The sequence below is a fragment of the Corvus brachyrhynchos genome, unplaced genomic scaffold (genome assembly GCF_000691975.1).
Source record: "Corvus brachyrhynchos isolate BGI_N302 unplaced genomic scaffold, ASM69197v1 scaffold961, whole genome shotgun sequence".
Classification (NCBI taxonomy): domain Eukaryota; kingdom Metazoa; phylum Chordata; class Aves; order Passeriformes; family Corvidae; genus Corvus; species Corvus brachyrhynchos.
In genome coordinates, this window is record NW_008236008.1 from 521,163 (window position 1) to 536,888 (window position 15,726).

The 15,726-nt window shown below is 40.6% G+C and overlaps 1 protein-coding gene across 1 annotated transcript in view; it reads left to right on the forward strand.

Annotated features, from left to right (window-relative positions):
* Positions 1–13,520: 13,520 nt before the first annotated feature.
* Positions 13,521–15,726, forward strand: part of VCPIP1 (valosin containing protein interacting protein 1) — a 19,705-nt gene continuing 17,499 nt past the window's right edge. Inside the window, exon 1 of the mRNA XM_008632075.2 lies at positions 13,521–13,583. Coding sequence (XP_008630297.1) covers positions 13,521–13,583 — 63 coding nt within the window. The remainder of the gene's footprint in view (positions 13,584–15,726) is intronic.

Consider the following 15,726-nt stretch of genomic DNA (forward strand, 5'->3'; position numbering starts at 1 on the left):
ATGCAGCACGCAGCGGGCGCGCAGGCTGCGCCTCGGGAGCGGGTTCCCAGAGCTGACGGTGCTGCCAGGGCGCTGGCGGGGACCGTGCCCCATCGGGTCCGCTCCTTCCGCTGCAGAGCTGTCACACCCTGGCACAGAAGGCGACGATGGTTTTCGATGCCGATATTTTATCCACTTGGGCAACAGAAGTATATCAATAGGGCTGGATGGAGGAGAGGGACATCGGAGACATCAGCTAGGGTACAGAAGCATCCTCCCCACTCTGTCCTGTAGGCATTATTTTGCCTTTTTTTCGATAATCACCTTCAGTGCTCACTTCTCACAGCAGGATGTGGTAAAAATAGTTATCAGTTTGTTTCAAGCAACATTTGTTATCTCTCTTTTGGCTGCTTTTCTATGCTTCCTGGCATACTTTCTTCTCCACAAACTACCACAGGATGCAGCACAGCAAAACTCACCTCACCCTTAATTTGTGCAATCCTGCCTCAAAGCACTTCTGTCTATAAGATTCATGGTTCTGGGTATGGCCTACTGAGGTCCCCAGGTGGCACAACTTAGGAGATAGTACCAGCTTGGAGGCTTCACAAAGGAAGGCCTCAGAGAGAGGATGTGAGATGAGAGAGATTGTTCCAAGCACATTCAAGGCATAGGTGAATTTTTTGAGTGGTAATAAAAGGAAGGGAAGAGACTCCTAAGGACAACAACAGCTCTTGCGTCCTGAGATGCTGGAAAGAAAACAGAGACTATAGTATGGGCAAAAGTGAATCTCAGAGAATGAGCTCAATATGATGGTCTGGTATAGTTAATCTGTTGTCATAGTACATCTTAAAACAATGATCCCTAAATTACCATGTCCCCTCAATATAGTTTGGATAGTTCCATCCTTCCCAGCTTTCAATTAAGCAAAGGAGTGAGATGAAAAAGTAAATCTAAAAGCCACATCTTTGAGGAAAGGTAGGTATAAGCAATTCTTGCCAGGACGGTTGTGTTTTCATGCAAACTTCCTCTCTTCATTCAGGGATTTTGCTAACATATTTTTAGTAGGAACACTCTTTTAATCTATCATTATGCCTAGTCACTTGACTGCACCTAAAATTCACTTCTAGTCTTCATCTTTTCTTCAGCCTACCACCACTCACTGGAATTGTACACTCAAGCTGCTACAGCAATTGCTGTTGTGTCAAACATTTCTTTCTGACACCTTCTTTAAAACTGTGCTGATAGTTCAAAACATGAACTCAGAAAATCACCAGATTATTGATATCATTTGAAATAGAACGTTGAAGTACATTTAAATATCATGGGAACTACTGACCTGTAAACCTCATCTCTTTGCCTGGGAAGATCATGGAACAGATCCTCCTAGAAATTATGCTATGTCGTATGGAGGATAGGGAGGTGATTCAGGACAGCCAACGTGGCTTCACCAAGGGCAAGTCCTGCCTGACCAATCCAGTGGCAATATACAGTGGAGTGACTACAGCAGTGGACAAGGGAAGAGCTACACAGATGTCATTTGTCTGGACTTCTGTAAGGCCTTTGATACAGCCCCAACAACATCCTTCTCTCTAAACTGGAGAGGTACAAATTTCATACGTGGACTATCTATTGGATGAGAAATTGGTTGGATGATTGCATCCAGACGGTAGTGGTAAATGGCTCAATGTCCAGGTAAAGATCAGGGACAAATGATGTCCCTCAGGTATCCATACTGGGACCAATGCTCTTCAATGTCTTCACCAATGACATATACAAAAAGGATCGAGTGCACTCTCAGTAAATTTGCAGATGACACCAAGCCAAGTGGTGCTGTTGACAGGCCTGAAGGACAGGATGCCATTCAGAGGGACCTGGACATGCTCCAGAAGTGGGCCCATGGGAACCTCATGAGGTTCTGCAAGGCCAAGTGCAAGAAACTATACCTGGGGCAACCCCTGGTATCAATACAAGTTGGGGGATGAATGGATAGAGAACAGACATGTGGAGAAGGACTTGGGGTGGATGAAAAGCTGGATGTGACCTGGCAATATGTTCTTGTGGTTCAGAAATCTGACTGTATACTGGGCTTCATCAAAAGCAGTGTGGCCAGCAGGCTGAGAGAGGGGATTCTGCTCCCTTCCTTGGTGTGATGAGACCCCACCTGAAGTGCTGCATCCAGCTCTGGGGTCCCCAACACAGGAAAGACATGGACCTGTTGGAACAAGTCTTTGTCCAGACAAAGTAGGTCCATGAAGGTGCTCAGAGGGCTAGAGCACCTCTCCTATGAAGACAGGCTGAGAGCTGGGGTTGTTCAACCTGGAGAAGAGAAGGCTCCAGGGAGACCTTATAGCACCTTTCAGTACCTAAAGGGGACCTACGAGGGAGCTGAAGAGGGACTTCTTACAAGGGCATGCAGTGATAGGACAGGGGATAATGGCTTTAAATAGACAGAGGGTAGGTTTAGATATAAGGAAGAGAAATTTTACAGTGCAGGTGGTGAAACACTGGAACAGGCTGCCTATGAGTGGTAGATTCCCCATGCATAGAAACATTCAAGTTCAGGTTGGATGGGGATTTAAGCAATCTGACTGGGCTGAAGATGTCCCTGCTCATTGCAGGTGGGTTGGACTACATGGCCCTTAGAGGTCCCTTCCAACCTGAACTACGATTCTGTGTTTTTGTGAACATCGTAACCTTGTTTCTCATAAGGCTTGCATATGTTCAACATTATGTACACGTGGGTGTCCTTGATCCATCTTGCATGTATAATTATTTAGAATACAGTCAGAGAGAAAACTATTTTCAGGACAACTTCCAAAAGGCAAATCTCCAGACCAAAAGGTTATGCAGTTTGACCCATTGAAGAGACCCACCCCTGTTACGCAGAAGTAATGCTAAAAAGTGATGAGTGATTCTTGCTATATTGTTACTTGGGAGAAAGGGTTTGATTAACACAACTAAACATTTCCTGTAAGGCCTAGATTTTCAGGAATTAATCTGTCAGTATTAGAACCCTATTTCTGCATTGGATTAAATTAGTAGAGACAGGACTGAATAATAGATGTAACCATTCCCTCCCAAAGAACATGAATGAGAAAAAAGTCTTGAAAGGTCTTCTCCCATATCAGGACAAAACTAAAAATAGAACAAAAAATGTTCTTTCCCCTCCCTAGGAAGGAAAAATCTGTTTAACCCCAAAGTAACCTACAACCTGATGTATCATCTCAACATACTTGAGCTTCTTAAACACTGGATAAAGTGCCTACAAAATTCCTACTTCCAAAGCTCTAACCAGGTATCCTTGTATTGTTTATTTCTTATCAGAAATTAAAAATTGTAAAAAGCATCCATCTTAAGTGAAATATACCTTAGTTAACTAACAATAACAAGCAACTCTTTCTAGAGTTTTCCTGCCACTTAACACAGAGATTGCACAAAGGAACACAAAAGGTCAGCTGCAAACAGCATATTTTATCAGCTGAGGAGTCTGAAGCACTGTAAGTCTCTTCTAGTCCATTTTGTATATGTGTGTGCAAAAACACTACAAATCCTTCTTTGACCTGATATAATTCATTTTTTCCTGCTTCACATACATTTTGGCACAAATTAGGCAGCTTGAGAAAGACATGGTCCTCTTGCAGGTGATGGGTTGCCACACTGACAGACTGGGGGAAAGTTTCCAGTCTAGACCACAACGTGCAGATGCAACCCTGGCCCTGCCATGGCTTTGCCGTGGTGGTGGAGTTCCTGAGCAGCTACAAGTTCATGCTCTTTCCAAGTTTATTTCTCTCCACCAAAGACTCTTCTGTTGCTAGTCAGGCTATTGCACTCCTGTACAGACACAGCAGAAAACCTAAATATCAAAGAGAATCTTAACCACCTCCACTTCAATGTAAGCAGAGTTCATCTGCGGTAAAAGCCTCTTAAAAAAAAAAAAAAAAAAAATTACTTGGCACTACAGTCAACCTTTTCTTCCATCTTAGTTTTCCTATAAGAATGGCACATTTTCCTCTTGCTCTGGTATTCTGTGGCGAGGACAAAAGTACATCCTCAATGTCCCTAAAGCTATGTCCTGCATACTAGGAAGCACTAAACTTAGAAAATCTTTAAAAGGTCAGTCTCAGGCCGGCTGCTGAGCAAACAAAGTTAATAGATGAGTTAATAGATGTGCCTCATTTGCTCCCTCATGTCTGCTCCCTTGTTTGTTTTCTTCTCTTATGCATATCCTTCCAGACAGGTTGATTTGTTTAACTACACGCAGGTCAATGTGCGAACAGCACATCTAAAAGCACCAGCAACACAGAAAGAGAAAACAGAAAAAACAGATGATGATGATGGCATTGTGCTTTTAAAGCATAACAAAACTCCCGTCAATATCAACAGTCTGGTGCACAGACTGAGGTCAGAGTAAACCCTTTGTGCACTGTGTAGTTGTGGAGATGATGCATTCTCATCTTACTATAAGAGGCCAAACAAAGGGGAGAAACATCTTTTGTGAGGTCACCATGACTTGTGCCTTCTTGCTGTACTTCCATTCTCTCTGTGGCTTCACCGATTTGCATATCTCCGCCTTTCTTCCCTTTGCACTTCTTTCCCCATAGCAACTCTGCCTTCATGTATCCTACTTCTGCCTCCTCCCACGTGAAGAAGCCACGTAATAGCACGGGCTGAACTTCAGAGGGGAAATTGCAAGACAAATGGTTAGCTGATGTAGACTTGTAGCAAGCTCTCTAGCACTATAGGCTATGAGCCAAAGTAGGGATGAAAGAAATAGAGATAGACTAAGGGTAAGTGGAATAAAAGAAGTTAAAAAAGTTTTAAAGTAGAGAGCAGAAAGTTATATAAGGTGACCTGTTACCTAGGCTTGTCTGTTCAGCAGACCTGACAGTACATGCTCAGGCTAGTTAGGTCCCCCACAACCACATACTAATCAGGAAATAAATCAATGATTACGTATCATGAGAAAGGCTTGTTGTGACATGGATTCATCTGCCACTGAATCCATGTTCATGAAGAGGTTCCTATCTTCAAGCACATAAATTCCCATTTTTTCAGAGCAGGTTCCCAGAGGAATGATAAAGTTCATCTTCAGGAGGCTACCTAACAGTTCATATTTCTAATTAGCATAGAGATTTACAAGACACAAGTATTGAAAATGCTTTCCTCAAATAAGGTAGCATAACACACATTTTATTCAACATTTGAAACATGGACTACAGCAATTAAGATGAACATGTAACACAAATGTTAAATAAAAAGAAACTTAAATGCTTTATTTCATTCCTGGAACTTAGTTACCAAATTACATTTGGGGATCCCTACCTCTTGTTGTGCCTTCAAGGAAAAATCATCCTCTCCAAAGCATTGCCATTAGGCTTTTACATCAACACCCAAGTCACAACAGGTACAGAGGAGTAGAGGTCACTCTTCTCATAGCCACCACTTTAAGTTGGTTATATTTCCTGCACTGTTGCACGCTTTGAGTTTCATACTTTAGTTTGTACTTATCAGTGTCATGAGTAAATCTAGATTGGATTTTTGCAGAATTGGAGTTCATGGACAGATATTCAGATGAGTGTAAATAGAGACCGGTTTCCTTAGTTGTTATAAAATAATAGACATTTGCTGTTTGATCCTGAGACATGATGAGCACTGGTGGACAATGTTGCCGAGTTTGTGGATGATATTTCAGGACATGTAAGCACTGTTGCTTTGCCCCTAACTAGGAGCAGCTTTCAAGTGAATAAGTACAGTTCTTTCCCTGGAATGGTGAGAGGTACACACTTAAGCATCATATCCGTTGTCTAGGTAGGTAGAAACCACACTTTATTTTCTTTCCCTTCTTCCAAAGCCAAAATTTGTTATTCCTCAATCATATCCTCTTACTTAATTGTTGTGACATATTGTGTTGCTATTTAATGCTGTAGTGTGTTCTCTGTAAAGTTCAAAGTTAATTACAGCAGAAGGTTCACTGCCCTTCTGCTTTTGTTACTGAATGCACTGTAAGACTCATCCCATTCACACCACAAGCCTGTTAAATTTTTGCATACAAAGCAGAGCCCATGTTTTGCATTCAGGATCCCTGCTGCTGTGAGCTATTTGAACATTTGAAACATCAGTGACGTTGGCTACAGCATTTAAAAGTCAACCTCTGCAAGTGCAATTAACTAAAATAATGCAAGACAGTATAGTCTTCAAATCTGTAATAAGCTCTTTACAAATTATTTTTAAATTTAAAATGGTTTTTAAATTTGAAACATTTTATTTTAAATATATTAAATAACCATTCTCAAACATTCAGCCAAGAATTATAAGCTATTAGTCTACAAAAAGACAAGAAAAAAGGGCAGTATGATATGTATTGCCAGGGTGAAACATAATTCTTATATCAAGATACCTCCAAACAGAAATCCAAAGAATAAAACAAACAAAATATGAGAGGACATATAGTCATCTTACTCAATGCAAACTGTAATAGTTAAGCAGATGATAAATTAGAGACCCTAAGTGAAGCCCTAAGTCTACTTTTGCTTCTTAACATAGTTGTATAAAAGAGAATTGGGATTAAATCTTAGTGGTATGGGGGAAAAAAAGTGTCATGTGATACAACATTGCAAGTTTCCAAGAAGATGAAATTGAATTAATTTACCAAAGTTTCAGTGCAAGAAAATATCCCACTGAGAAAACAGATTTATTTAATGAAGTGGTTTTTTGTTTCTTCTCCCTTCTCTTTTCTGTCCCAGCTGTGGTTACCATTTTGGGGAACAAGAAAGTCCCTGCCTCATATGTTTCCCATGAGTTATCAGGAAGTAGCTTTCACAGATATAAAACCTACCACAAATTCATGGAGATGTTTTTATCTGTATTAATATCGGAGTTAGGGTCTAAAACCTTTAACAGAAAAGAGTAAGCCCTTTGAGTGGGCAAGATTACAAGACTGTAAGGAAGCTGTAATCCATTTCTAAGTGAAGTGGAGGGGTTACTAAAGTTTGTGTATGTGAATTCTTTTATATATGCGTCAGCTGGAAGTGTTGTTACTTAATGCTCACTCATCACTAACAGGCACTCTCTCCAGCTCTGCTGATAGTGAGAGTATAACTTAAAAATTAAATAAAATTTTTGTTTCCCCTCAGTTTTGTTGTTCTGATTTCTCATTTTTACTGTCTTCTGTTCTATGAACTTTTCTGTCCTGTAATGCAATACAAATGCGACCAGATGAAAGAAATGGATGACATCTCTACTGTAGGGCAAAATGGGAAAGAACTGAATAACTCATCTTCTTTTTTTTTTTTTTTTTTAGATCTTGCACACAGACATAAGCATAGTGAAATTTAGTGGGCATACGTAACTGAACCGTGCAAGTGAGTAAGAGATATCTACTAAACCCTGGGGTCTTCAGTGTGCTGTAACTCCACTCTAAAAGCAGCCATTTTTTAATCAACTCTTGCAGAGCTCCAGCAGGAAGGACACAACAAATGTCCCAGGTGTTCTGACCCATAGTCCATGGATCTGCTGTCAGTAGAGCGTTTCAAACACCAGTAGCTATCTGCATCTGAAGCAGCTTATATGATGGTGGCAACTGCTGGAAGTTTATGAGAAATCCTTTGGCACACATGATAGGAGATGGCTGCTTACAAAAAGTCTGCTTGGGAAGAGTCTGGAGTCCTAGGGAGCGACTGAGGCACAATAATTAAAGTAGGGATTAGATAAACCTAAATCAATATTAAACCAGTGGTAAAAACGCCATGTTCTCCACTTCAGAGAATTTTCAGATCCTATCTGTTCCTAAAGGTTTATTTGTCTTTTCCTGCGCCTAGGCTTGAAAGACAATGTTTTGGGTGCAGTTATGTATCCTCTAGTTTCTTCTCTATCTTATTCTGGCAACTGTAGTAGGTTTCCCTGTGGAAGGATTTCTTTGAGGGGTCTGGTATTGTGCAACAAGGAAGAGGGATTATTGGGATTCCCTTTCTGAGGAGCTGGTGTTTCCCACTCTTCCAGAGGCTGCTTAGGTGTCCCCCATACCAGAGGTTCCACATGCGTTTCTTTCTCCCCACAATACAGAGAGCCAGTGAAGTGCTTTTGGAAGAGCTGAGTTGGGAATAATGCTCTTGGGAGGGGTAACAGCTTCAGTCAAATATTCTTTGATCTGTAGGTTACTATAACACTAGCTAAACCTTTCAGCTCTGCTAACCCACATCCAAGAAGGTAATCGCTCAGTCTCTTTTTCTCAAACTCTCATTTTGCTTTTTTTCTACTTTTCAACAGAGCATGTTTTTGTTTGTCTTTGTCAGGAGCATTTGCCCAAATTTCACCTTGAGCTCTAGGCTGGCTACTCCTGGTATAAACAGGAGGTGAACAAAGCTTAACCATCAGAGGAGGTGTGGATTTATCAATCATATTCACAAACAGAAAGCTAGGAAAGGGTTACAAGTAGACCAGACTATTTTTCATGAACCCATATTATCTCTAACATATTTTTCTCATTTTCTCTATTTCTGTATCATGATTCTTTACTGAGATCTTGACTCTTACTCCCAGTTCGTGCAGTACCTGCCTCAGTTACCTAGCTCTTGCATGCTTACATGAGGACATCCATTCTTTCTCTCAATCTTTTTTTTCCTAGATCATGATTATTTTTTTGTTCATTTAGCTTGGAATTTTCCCTCTTGGTTCTCATGTTTCTTTAAATGAGGTGCTAACACTCACTGTGCTTGCTGCAAGTTGCCATGTTGTATCCTTTTGTATCCACATGCTCATTCTCTGAATCGTTTAAAAAGCTTTGCTTTTTCATAACAGCATGACGTGGCTGACTCACAATCAGTTTGTGATTCACTGTATGCCCTAATCCTTTCTGAAAAATGTTTCCAATAAATGTACTCCTTTATCTTGTGATTATAAGTGAGAATAAAACATTATATATGCTGACTTCTAATCCTATTTATTTCACTAGCTTGTCAAGAGAATTTTGAACCGTACATTTCTCCCTCAAAGTGCTTGAAACTCTTTCCAGCTTGGTGTTTCCCACAAGTTTGATAAGTATAATCTTGCATGTAATTAATGAAGAGACTGAGGACAGATGCCTGCATAACCTCATTTTGATATGCTTTTACAGTTTGGTAGTGACCAGCTGCTCTGCATATGCTGTGGTTACATAAGTTTGCTATAATCGTGGCTTTTCTATCTAGCACAGCAGTATCAGATCAGTACATTTTCTGCCAGCTTGATTGTAAAGTGTAATGAGAGAGGATACCAAAACTCACGAATGCCAAGATCATACAGCTATCACTTCTCCTGTATGTGCTCTGCCCTCACTGAAAGAAAATAGGTGACCATATTGGGCTGGCATTGTCAACCATTCCTAACAGAAATAATGCACTTACAGTGTTACCCTTATATCCCCTTAATTACATCTTACTTTCTGCTTTGGCATGATTGGAATTTTTTTTTTCCCCATCCTGCTTTCTGTTTGGTAACTTGATTTAGTGGGGTTTTTTTGCCATGGGTTTTTTTGAGTTTTGGGGTCAAGCTCATTGTTTAACCAAAGTGATTTTTCTACACTTTACTATTCCTTGAATCGAGATGGTTTGGGCACATGTAACATCAGATTTTTTTCTGAATGATTTTTGATTTTTACTTCCTTCTCATGCAGTATTATCTGGAAATGTGGAGAGTTCCAAAGATGCTTTATTAAAGTTGTCTTTCTTTCACTGTCTTGTTATTTCACCAAGTTGTGCAACTGGTTTGATACTTTAGTTTACTCACCTAGATTTGCTCAGATTCAAATGTAAAAAGCCTTCCCTACAGGATGCCTGACACAGTCTGTATCGACAGAATCTCTCCCAAACTCTACCTGTGAATGAGCTTCCTCCTGCTGTACCTGCAGATAGCTCTTAATTTGAGTAGTGAGCTTGACCTTAGTATGATTTTATTTGAAAACCTCCCCTTAAAATTTTATCTCCTCAATCATCCTTACGCAGTGCTCTATAGTAAAGTCATACCACAAGGAAGATCCTTCCTCTGCAGTTACTTGATCCAATTGCCTGATGAGTTCCGGACCTCAGAACAGGCACTCGTGTTCTCAATGTGCAAATCACGGTGGCCTGTCATTCTCCAGCACAAAATGTTCTCCGAGACCAGCATCTGTCTTGTGAACCACCCTACCATGCTTGCTATGCAAATGAAATATCAGTGCGTAAGCAAAGCTCGTCCTGCTTATTTGCTGTGATGCGCAATCACGTAGGATGCTCAGCAGCTGGACCCGCTGTTTTTCGTTATCTGGTTAGTCAGATAAAAGGCAGTAGAGGGACACAGTAGTGTTGCCTTACAGCACTAATGTATGATCCGTGTAGCGCGGCACTTCCCGGGATGATGGCAAGGTTCCCTTGGTGCGCGTCTGCTGACACCTACTGCCAGAGCTGAAGGCAGCCCATAACGCAGGGGAAGGCACGGTCCCTCCCCCAGGGTTCTTGGCGTGTAGCTTTGCATTCGGACTACCGGTGTTGTATGGAAAGAGGTAAATACCATCCACAGTTTTATGGAAATAGGTTATATAGACCAGAAATAGCAAAGGCCCCAGGAGCAATTTGGTTGTTTGGTTTTGGTTTTCTTGGATTTTTTTTGTTTTTTCCTGGTAAAATTAGTGAAGGATGAGAGTTAATTGAAAGTCACTTTATGCATTTTCCATGATAGAAGCTAATGAGTTTATAACTGGAAATAATTCTCAAAGACAAAAAAAGGTTTTACTTTAAAAATATTTTTTTAATAAATGGTACATCTTCATTATTACTGTGAGTCGTTTTACATCAGATGCAAGAAAAAGCCAGTCTTCAAAGAAATTCCTGCCCAGTAGTAGACACCTGTTTCTTTGGTTTTGCAAACCTCCTTTTCACTTATTTCAATACCTAGAAATCACATCCAAGACAAGAAAGTGTGGTAGAAGATGCCACTTACTGGAAGGTTGTTAGTGAACTGCAATGAATTAATGAACATGAGAGCTGTAGTTTAGACCTTATAGGTGTATAAAGGATCAAGGACCTTCTGAGCTATCAGAAAACTAGAAACGATTAGAATATCTGGCTACTGGTGGTAAGGCTGTTTGTGCATGTTGGAAGATGGGGTATTATGCTCAGCTCAGTTGCCAAAGGACAGGGCAGAAAACCAGTTGGAAGGGTTCATCTAGTTTAAATTTGAAGTGTTATAACATCTAGTTTAAAAACCCCCAGGAGAAAATCTAAGGATAGAGTGGCTTTGTTTGTTTTTCTTTTTTTTCAGCCTGTTGATCCACTCCTACCATTTTGTATTTGTGAATCAGGTTGTCTCCTATGTCTTCAACTCTGAAAAACACAGGCTCTCAACCTGTGAAATACTTCCAAATTTGAAGCATAATCATGAGTCAGGCATCACTGCTACATGCTCTGTAAGAAGCACTTGATGTCTTTGTCCCCCATTTATATCCTTGACTTGGCAATTCTTCTGTACTGGAAATGCTGTTCATTCTTTAAACTGGATATTTGCAGGGAGAATTTCACTTAGGACCAGACAGTTAATTGGGACACTTAAATACATGTGATAGTCATACAGATTTAAGTAAACCTTTAACAGCTGATGAGATCAGTGACTGCATATACTGTGAACATACAAATCAATAGGGCAGGGAGTGTGTTAGTTGCTCAACCTATTTTATTTTGAGGCATTTATCTTTTAGTGTAATGGGATTGTACCATTTGTTCAATTTGTATTTGACAGAGTAGAGTGGAAAGCAGATAAACATTCACAGTAATTGCCATTGAGGCCTCCATATAATCAGGTTACACATCTAAGCTAATAACACTTATATTCTCCTTTTTTATAACGGTCTACTGCCCTAAAGATTGATTTTCTATTGACAGTTCCTGAACACTGACAGTCTGATGAATCCATTTTGTGTGCCAGTTGTGCTGACATCAATTCACAAAGCGATATGCAGAGTAAAAAAATGTGGGGCCTTAACTTTGCAGAGGAGTTTGCATGAGAAATCAATTTGAAATGTTTTCAAGATAGGGCCTCAGAACCAGATTTTGAGCCAAGAAATAAAAGGAAAGCATAGGTAAACAAACACAAACCAATATTGAACAGCTTGACTTGGATGCTGAGATTTACCTGGCATGAGAGTCAGCTGTAGAATTGTTCTTATTGGACAAGGCTGTACCTGAACCACCACTGTGAACGTTGATTTTGCTGCAGCAAAGCCTTTGAGCAGGTTATTTGGATGGTTGTAATTAGTACTGGAACCTCTGCCCAGTATTTCACTTTTCATGTTGTTTTCCTAATGCATTCATGTTTTGCTAACACACATTCCAGGTTTTGAGCAACCCAAATTTGGTCTCGTGTAGGAATGACTTCAGTGTTAACAGAGAGCATGTAATAGTAGCGTGGATTGCTGAACCTGGTGCAATGGCAGCAGTTCAAGCTCTGACTCTGTGAAAGCAACTGAAGGAAAACATTTTTTAATTTTGGAGATTATTGGAAGGCAGTAGAAGAGGGATATGGAAGTTATTCAGTTGGATGCATCCAAGACAAGAGTTACCAGTCCAGGTCCCCAGGATAAGTCAGGTGCTGTTTTCTAACTGCCATTGACTAACTATTAATTAACCCAAAGGTTCAGGAAAGCTGAAGTTGCTCAGTGGTCATTCCTGTCCTTCCAGAACACTGCTGGGCTGCACCCTGCCTCTGAGGACCAGGAGATGAGGCGGCCTGTGACCAACACCCCTCTGGAATACCGCAGGTAGCATGGTGGTGAGTGCTTGGGGCTTCTAACAGCGCCTGCTTAAGTGATGGGCAAGACAAAAGATGTAGTTCAGCAGCATTCTGGAAGTGAGTGCCACATTGGTTTAACAGGAACAAGAAGTAAAGAGCCCACACAACACTCGAAGCTGCTCTGTGCAGTGGAGCACATGCTGTTGTTGACTCCTTGTAGCTGGTACTCCTAATAGTACTTATGATATAAGTACTATCCAGTTGTGGGTCTACACATGCTTTTTAGACGCTAGGGTATCACATCTAAATAAAAAAATGTTGCATTCATTTTGGGTGTGATGATATTGCCATCTTCCCTCTAGCTCATACTTTTGTTTTCTCTCTCCTCTTTTCTTGAGTGTAAATGTAGAGAGCTTTCAGGGCCAGGTCAGGCTAAACTGCTAGTCTTGCAGGCTACGCAGGATCAGCTCTGCAAGGGTTTCAATGAAGAAAACACCAGATTTTAGCTATCCTTTCTGAAGAGTGTGCTGAGGTATAGCTGAAGGCTGATAATAACTTTCACTTCTTGACAACATAGACCATCTTCTAGTTTATCATGATCTGTTCTTTGGCACACTGCACAAGCCTTTTGTTTCTGTTTAGCTGGAAACTTCTGTCATTGCTCTTCCAAAGAAACAAGCCTCTGAAAAATAATTGCTTTGACCTGGGGATGACCCATTTCCTGGGGGTAAATGACAAAGAAGAGAGGGAATAGCACTGGGTGAAGATCAAACTGAAATTTTTACATCTTCCATCCTGGGCCTGAAATGAATGCCTGGTATTTTGACTGTCAGTGCTTGGTTCTCATCAACAAAGTGGCATGGGTTCAGGTATGTCCTGTTGCTGACAATTAATCACTCTTCTGACCCATTACAAATAGATTTAACTTTGTAATCAGCGTGATCTTCAATCCTACTTTCTTGACTGTGATGTTGTTTGCCTGTGAAAATAGCATGGCTCTTGCTGTGATCTCTGGTAGGACTCATTGCTACACTCTGCAGGGTACTTACTAACAAGGCAGGACACGGTATTTCCTGAATATTCCTTTAATACTGCTTAAAGATTTAGTTACTTGTGTAATATGTAGTCAGTGATACAACACAGAACTTCCTTATCCTGTTTGCCAGACACAGTGTATAAAGCTTGTAAATAAAGATGCATTTAATTTGCATAAATGATTAGTTTGCCAGAGAATTGTGATTTTTTTCAAAGATTCTGTAATGAAAGTTTATTGTTGAAGAAATTTCTTGGGCAATCAATCATGATCGTAAGTCTGCATATAGCTGGAAAACTTACAAATGTCATTCATCAAAAACATCCATGTTAATTAGGGTCAAGCCACCATAAAAGATAAATTATATTCAGTAGAGGAATCTATCAGTGAAACTAATGTAAGGAATAGAAAGGAGAAATGTTTTTGACTTTACAGTCAGAGTGCTTTCATAAAAACATCTGGTTGGAGAAGTAAACAAAACATCCTAAGTTCCATTGGTTTTGACAGTACAAGTGAATTATTTCACCAGGGTGCTCCCTATTATTGACTACAAAGTACTGTTAAACACTAACAGAAGTGTTTATTTCACATATGCGAAAAATTGGATTGTTCCAGAGGCCAAAATTCTTTGACATTTCTTCAAAACGAAGGCCGGGTTAGCACAGGATTGTCACCGGCCGATGCCCTGAATGGTGCCCATTCTCAGTAGCTGCCACAGAGTTTCACAGAAAACAGAGGCTTCCCTATTTGCATTTTTACTGTGTTCCTGCTACTTATGAAGGGGAGACTAAGGAATGAATGGGCACAGACTGCTGATTTATCCCCAAGTACAAGGCACATTGGCAGGATTGTGGAGCTGGTGATGCTGCTACCTTCCTGTCATACACATAAAAAAGTATTAGTAGCAGGCAAGAATGAAAATCTGTCTCATAATTTTCATCTTTTCCTCTTCAGACCTGCCACATATTTTAAAAGATCAGTAAAAGATTACACTGTGGAATTCATACATTTACACATACGCACACACACACACACACACACACACATACACATACTTTCTGTGCTTGACAAATTACTGAAACCGAAAGGGAATGAGCATGCACAGCTCAGCTGCTGTCACTGGAAGGTGGCAGTACTCAGTCTGTCACAGGGCCAGGCCCGGAGCCATTTTTTTCCTTAAGCCTGTGATAAAGCACGGAAACAGATTTTTTTTCTGTATGTATTAATCATCTGAATCTTTATAATTTAAATGTCAGATGCATAAATTACTTTTCATGGATTAATGAAAATGAAACATGCCCTTTGTATTGGAAAGTACAAGCACAATACTATCTCTATGATACAATCTCTATGATTTTTATTCTAATTTTAGATCATTTGAGTGACTATAGAATAGGTGAGGCCTTGGGTTGTAAATTCCAAGTGTTTGTTTGATAGAACAAGGGTGACAGAGGAGGGAGGAAGTGGTCATTTTTTTTTTTTTTTGCCCTTGTGTTCATAGGGGTAGGTCACTGGGACTTGGAAATACCCTGTGAGGTACTACCTTGTCCTCTGACATTCAGCTGTTTTCCCCCTTAATTTAAGGATAAATCTCTATCTGGAATAGCTTTCAGAGAGCTAAAGTCCCCCGTTTGCTGACAGTATCCCTCCTTGAGTTCTCCACATGAGTACACTGGAGCCCACTGTAATTAGGTTGGAAGTTGTGAACATTATTCCATTTCATTTTGGCAAAAGTATCATTTCCAACGGCCATTGGAGATAACGTAAGCGCCAGCTCCGTTCCCTCATTATCTCCTCACGTAGCACCAACTGGAGGGATCACTCGTGTTAACAGCTTGCTCTCGCGTCTCCTTGAGGCTTGTTTTGTCGCTATCAGCAGCCGGCAGCCAGGGAACACCTCCGCTCAGATAGCTCACCCCCCGGACAGGCAGCCCGGCGCGGCTCCGGGGGAATCGAAACCCCGACGAGCTCAAAGGGCA